This window comes from Leucopleurus acutus (assembly GCF_964270905.1).
Source record: "Leucopleurus acutus genome assembly, chromosome: 3".
NCBI lineage: Eukaryota > Metazoa > Chordata > Mammalia > Artiodactyla > Delphinidae > Leucopleurus > Leucopleurus acutus.
This window is the reverse complement of record NC_139145.1, coordinates 15,019,405-15,026,354: the sequence shown is the minus strand read 5'-3', so window position 1 is coordinate 15,026,354 and position 6,950 is coordinate 15,019,405. Positions and strand designations below refer to the sequence as shown.

Sequence of the window (6,950 nt, the reverse complement as noted above, 5' to 3'; positions counted from 1 at the left end):
AAAAAAAACTGGTATAAGGAGATGGAGAGACTGGGAGTCTTATTTTCCCACCAATTAACTTTGCCTCTGACCATGACCTTCCCTTTGAGTCTCCTAGACCTTGGGGATGATCGCAGCCCCTTGGATTGGGTGACGGCAACCCCATCTTCACTAGAACCTCTATAGTTAACTTTGATTTTTCCCACTCCGTCTATCCATCCCATGTATGCAGTCAGACATTTGATCTTGGACTTTTCCTGACAAAATATGCTTGAATATAACCATTTCTTTTCAGTCCCACTGCTACTGTTGTCACTGCCTTAACTAGGGCTTTATCTTTAAGTTCTTTATATAAATATATAAATATCTATATATAAATATAATACAGAAATAAATAAAATATATTAATTCTGATGATTTTAAAGTCTTTTCTTGATAAAGACTTTTCCTGATAAAGATACACAATATCTTATATAAATATTTTTGTATTATCTGTTCTTTTCTTAGAATTTTAGTCATATGATTCTATCCCTTGGTTTGTCTAGAACTTTTTGATTGAATGCTGGCTATTTTATTTGGCTTTTTTTGTTTTTCTCAGTGGAAACGTTGTTTTGCTTCAAAATATTTTATTCTACCTGGAAGTAGCAAATCTTCAAATTACAATTTTTTAAATGCTTTCAAATATCAATACTATAGGTGTCACAAAATCTAGAAAAATGACATTTAAAAATGAACTACTGCCAGATGTGTCTCTATAAAACTTTTCCCCCACTCTTTTAGCTATATATTCTTTAACTGCCTCCTCATATGACAGTTTATGTATTTTCGAAATCAAATTTTAAGAAATAAACTTTGTAGTTTTTAGACATAGATTTCTTGTACCATGGTTGATTAGAATTTGCTTCTAGTTATTAATAGTTTAGAAAAGTTTATTTCAGCTTCACAATTTATTATTGATAATGTCACATTAATTTTCATTGTTAACTTTGAGAAAACCTCTATGGATTACTTCCTCATAAGTATTTAGTATTATAAATGCATTACTGATTTCAGTACTGCTATAGGTTTGTGCATTACAGGAATTCTGATAAGATACTCATTCACACCATTCCATTACACACATTGTTGATGGAGTATATTCATTCATTTATTTATTTATTTATCTTTGGCTGTGTTGGGTCTTCGTTGCTGTGCGCAGGCTTTCTCTACTTGCAGGTAGTGGGGGCTACTCTTTGTTGCGGTGCACAGGCTTCTCATTGCGGTGGCTTCTCTTGTTGCAGAGCACGGGCGCTAGGCATACAGGCTTCAGTAGTTGTGGCTCGCAGGCTCAGTAGTCGTGGCTCACGGGCTCTAGAGCGCAGGTTCCGTAGTTGTGGCATACCGGCTTAGTTGCTCCGTGGCATGTGGGATCTTCCCGGACCAGGGCTCGAACCCTTGTCCCCTGCATTGGCAGGTGGCTTCTTAACCACTGCGCCATCAGGGAATCCCCTGGAGTATATTCTTGACAGAAGAAAACTTCCGTTTTGACTAAGCATTGATGAGAACTGAATCTTTGACTTATCTTTCACATGCCTGATGATTGAAATAATTTTCCACAGAATAGCTTCTGGTTTTGTACTTTTCAGTTCTTTTTTTCTTCTTCAAACGCACATGCTTTGAGAGCTGTGAAGTGCAAGACATGGCTATATTGTAAGGTGGTTTTTGTCCTTATGCTTCTGTGTCTTGTGCTAGTTATGTCAGTAGAGTAGTCAGTATGAGTACTGGAAGTTATTCCTGTAATGGGATAGTATATAGTCAATTACATATGGCGGTGTCTGAAAATCACATAATAGCCTCACTTAAAACATCTCCTTAGGGCTTCCCTGGTGGCGCAGTGGTTGAGAGTCCACCTGCCGACGCAGGGGACACGGGTTCATGTCCCGGTCCGTGGAGCAGCTAGGCCCGTGAGCCATGGCCGCTGAGCCTGTGCGTCCAGAGCCTGTGCTCCACAACGGGAGAGGCCACAACAGTGAGAGGTCCGCATACCACAGAACAAAAGAAAATCTCCTTAGCCAGATTTCAAAAAAGCCTGTGGCCATTCCAATATGATCCAACATAGCGGAATATGATAGAAGGAAAATTGGCAAAGAAAGAGACGCTGGTCTTACCTGATGGAAGTTAAAATATCTCACTTTTGACAATTTTGAAAAAACCTATAATTCCATGAACTAATTTCTAGGGTTCTTCATAGGACCTAAAAAGGAACCCATAGAGTTGTGGAACAACAATAGAAGCTGCTGTGATGAGAAGCCCAGGCACCGCAACAAAGAGTAGCACCCGCTCGCCGCAACTAGAGAAAGTCTGCACACAGCATTGAAGACCCAACGCAGCCAAAATAAAAATAAATAAATAAAGATAAATAAATTTATTTTTAAAAAAGCAATACTCAGGTTTGAGGCATGAGAGGTATGATGAGGAGAAATTAGCTAATCCTTTCAGAACTTTTAAAATATCAAACTCAGTCTCTAAGATTTTAGCATTATATACAACATCGGTTACTTATTAGTGGTTTGGGAAGGCCAATTTAAAATTTTCTGAACTTACTGTATTGAAATTCAGGGCCGTAATGTTTTCCACATTGACTATATGAATGATGAAGTAAAGTCAATCATATATTTCCTTTCCAACTGGACAGAAAACAAAATTTTAAAAAGTGTTTGGATTACTGACTTTTGATTTCTTCTAAGGCAAGTGTATAGGTAATTTTTATTCCCTGATTAGGAGAAAAATGGTGGAAGAGGGCAGGGTTAAGAAGGAAGATTTCAAGAGCGTGAGAGTTAGACGACCAACCAGAGTTCCTAAGGTTTGGTGCCTGTAACTGTCGCCGCCACTTAAGCCTGCCAAAGCAGTGGTACGGCTGCTGCCCTCGTATTTGCTACCTCTAGAAACATTCTTGACAGTAGTGGCAGCAGCGGGACTCAATTACCCCCTTTTATCATTCTCTCCAGAGGCACCAGATGGCGTCTTCTGTGGGCAATGTGGCCGACAGCACAGAACCAACGAAACGTATGCTTTCCTTCCAAGGGTTAGCTGAGTTGGCACATCGAGAATATCAGGCAGGAGATTTTGAGGCAGCTGAGAGACACTGCATGCAGCTGTGGAGACAAGAGCCAGACAATACTGGAGTACTTTTATTACTTTCATCTCTACACTTCCAGTGTCGAAGGCTGGACAGATCTGCCCACTTTAGTACTCTGGCAATTAAACAGAACCCTCTTCTGGCAGAAGCCTATTCGAATTTGGGGAATGTGTACAAGGAAAGAGGGCAGTTGCAGGAAGCAATTGAGCATTACCGGCGTGCATTGCATCTCAAGCCAGATTTCATCGATGGTTATATTAACCTGGCAGCCGCTTTGGTAGCAGCAGGCGACATGGAAGGGGCAGTACAAGCTTACGTCTCTGCTCTTCAGTGCAATCCTGATTTGTACTGTGTTCGCAGTGACCTGGGGAACCTGCTCAAAGCCCTGGGTCGCTTGGAAGGAGCCAAGGCATGTTATTTGAAAGCAATGGAGACGCAACCGAACTTCGCAGTAGCTTGGAGTAATCTTGGCTGTGTTTTCAATGCACAAGGGGAGATTTGGCTTGCAATTCATCACTTTGAAAAGGCTTTCACCCTTGACCCCAATTTTCTGGATGCTTATATCAATTTAGGAAATGTCTTGCAAGAGGCACGGATTTTTGACAGAGCTGTGGCAGCTTACCTTTGTGCCCTAAGCTTGAGCCCAAATCATGCAGTGGTACGTGCCAACCTGGCTTGTGTATACTATGAGCAAGGCCTGATAGATCTGGCAATAGACACCTACAGGCGAGCTATTGAATTGCAACCACATTTCCCTGATGCTTACTGCAACCTAGCCAAGGCTCTGGAAGAGAAGGGCAGTGTTGCCGAAGCAGAAGATTGTTATAATACAGCTCTGCGGCTGTGTCCCACCCATGCAGACTCTCTGAATAACCTAGCCAATATCAAAGGAGACCAGGGAAACATTGAAGAAGCAGTTCGCTTGTATTGTAAAGCATTAGAAGTCTTCCCAGAGTTTGCTGTTGCCCATTCAAATTTAGCAAGTGTATTGCAGCAGCAGGGAAAACTGCAGGAAGCTCTGATGCATTATAAGGAGGCTGTTCGAATCAGTCCTACCTTTGCTGATGCCTACTGTAACATGGGAAACACTCTAAAGGAGATGCAGGATGTTCAGGGAGCCTTGCAGTGTTACACTCGTGCCATTCAGATTAACCCTGCACTTGCGGATGCCCACAGCAATCTGGCTTCCATTCACAAGTATTCAGGGAATATTCCAGAAGCAATTGCTTCTTATCGCACTGCTCTGAAGCTTGAACCTGATTTTCCTGACGCTTACTGTGATTTGGCTCATTGCCTGCAGATTGTCTGTGATTGGACAGACTATGATGAGCGAATGAAGAAGTTGGTCAGCATTGTGGCTGACCAGCTGGAGAAGAATAGGTTGCCTTCTGTGCAGCCTCATCATAGTATGCTCTATCCTCTTTCTCATGGCTTCAGGAAGGCTATTGCTGAGAGCCATGGGAACCTCTGCTTGGATGAGATCAGTGTCCTTCACAAACCACCGTACGAACATCCAAAAGACTTGAAGCTCAGTGATGGTCGACTGCGTGTAGGATACGTGAGTTCTGACTTTGGGAATCATCCTACTTCTCATCTTATGCAGTCTATTCCAGGCATGCACAATCCTGATAAATTTGAGGTATTCTGTTATGCCCTGAGCCCAGATGATGGCACAAACTTCCGAGCGAAGGTGATGGCAGAAGCCCATCATTTCATTGATCTTTCTCAGATTCCATGCAATGGGAAAGCAGCTGATCGCATCCATCAAGATGGTATACACATCCTTGTAAATATGAATGGTTATACCAGGGGTGCTCGAAATGAACTCTTTGCTCTCAGGCCAGCTCCTATTCAGGCAATGTGGCTGGGCTACCCTGGGACCAGTGGCGTGCTTTTCATGGATTATATCATCACTGATCAGGAAACTTCACCTGCTGAAGTTGCTGAGCAGTATTCTGAGAAACTGGCTTATATGCCCCATACTTTCTTTATTGGTGATCATGCTAATATGTTCCCTCACCTGAAGAAGAAAGCAGTCATCGGTTTTAAGTCCAATGGGCACATTTATGAGAATCGGATTGTGCTGAATGGCATCGACCTCAAAGCATTTCTTGATAGTCTCCCAGATGTGCAGATTGTCAAGATGAAATGTTCTGATGGAGGAGACAGTGCAGACAGCAGTAATACAGCTCTTAATATGCCTGTCATTCCTATGAATACTATTGCAGAGGCAGTTATTGAAATGATTAACAGAGGACAAATTCAGATAACAATTAATGGATTCAGTCTTAGCAATGGACTGGCAACTACCCAGATCAACATTAAGGCTGCCACTGGAGAGGAGGTTCCCCGTACCATTATTGTAACCACGCGTTCTCAGTACGGGTTACCGGAAGATGCCATTGTGTACTGTAACTTTAATCAGTTATATAAAATTGACCCATCTACTTTGCAGATGTGGGCAAATATTCTGAAGCGTGTTCCCAATAGTGTACTGTGGCTGTTGCGTTTTCCAGCAGTAGGAGAACCTAATATTCAACAGTATGCACAAAATATGGGCCTTCCCCAGAACCGTATCATTTTTTCACCTGTTGCTCCTAAAGAGGAACATGTTCGGAGAGGCCAGCTGGCTGATGTCTGCTTGGACACTCCACTCTGTAATGGACACACCACAGGGATGGATGTCCTTTGGTCAGGGACACCCGTGGTGACTATGCCAGGAGAGACTCTTGCTTCCCGAGTTGCAGCTTCCCAGCTCACTTGTTTAGGCTGTCGTGAGCTTATTGCTAAAAATAGACAAGAATATGAAGACATAGCTGTGAAACTGGGAACTGATCTAGAATACCTCAAGAAAATTCGTGGCAAAGTCTGGAAGCAGAGAACATCTAGCCCTCTGTTCAACACCAAACAATACACAATGGACCTAGAGCGGCTCTATCTACAGATGTGGGAGCATTACGCAGCTGGCAACAAACCTGATCACATGATTAAGCCTGTTGAAGTCACTGAGTCGGCCTAAATAATGACTGTGTGCACAGGAGAATTACCCTGTACCTGAGCCTCAACCTTCTGGGGGAAAGGGAACTACTTTTTCCTTGTCTGTACAATACCATGCTGCAGATGGGTGACAGACAATGATAAGAAATAGCACAGCCAGACTTGCTTCCTGCATGATCATGATCACGATAGGGAGAGACACAAGAGATGGGAAACTGCTGTTCCACAAGGAGTCTCCATAGAATTTTGCAGCAGCCAGGTGTCTGGAAGGTCTGGAAGGTAAGTCTGGAAGGTCTGATCTCCCTTGGTCTTCCATGGGATGAATGGTTAGTGTGGAAGGGAGATAGAGATTGCCCAGCCGTTTTGGGATTATCATGGATTGATTGAGTCTTCTGAATTAATATTTTTCTTTATATTTTGGGTATCGGAGCTTTTAAAAATGTTTGGTTTCAGGTATTTTTATTCATGTGAAGTGTATATGATTCTCTTGAGATAAGGTTTTAAGCTAAAATATTCCTTGTTTTAGTTTCTGAACTCTACAGATAAATGGGGACTTTGCTGGTGTAGTCTTTTTATAGGTTTTATAAACCACTTGAGCCTATGTCAGTCATTTTAGTTTCTGACATAATGTTTGGAACTATCAGTGCTTTGTTGGTTTATAGATGATGGCTTAAATTCTTCTCCTGGTCCGTTTCCTTCTTCCCTTCCCCCCACTTTAAAAATCTCCTGTAACTTGGCTAACAAAAAACCAAGTCTGATTCAAAACCTCCCAGAGTATTTCTCTTAAACGCATCATCTGGTGCCAAATGAAGATCCTTAGGAGTGATTATTAATTCTGAAGGGCACAGTTGTGGTA

The 6,950-nt window shown here is 42.2% G+C and overlaps 1 protein-coding gene across 1 annotated transcript; it reads left to right on the top strand.

Annotated features, from left to right (window-relative positions):
• Positions 1-2,975: 2,975 nt before the first annotated feature.
• LOC309960056 (UDP-N-acetylglucosamine--peptide N-acetylglucosaminyltransferase 110 kDa subunit-like) lies at positions 2,976-6,116 on the top strand (the record flags this gene model as incomplete). Its single annotated transcript, XM_082836632.1, has 1 exon — positions 2,976-6,116. The coding sequence occupies one exon, from the start codon at positions 2,976-2,978 to the stop codon at positions 6,114-6,116; it is 3,141 nt and encodes a 1,046-aa protein (XP_082692758.1).
• Between the last annotated feature and the right edge of the window lie 834 nt (positions 6,117-6,950).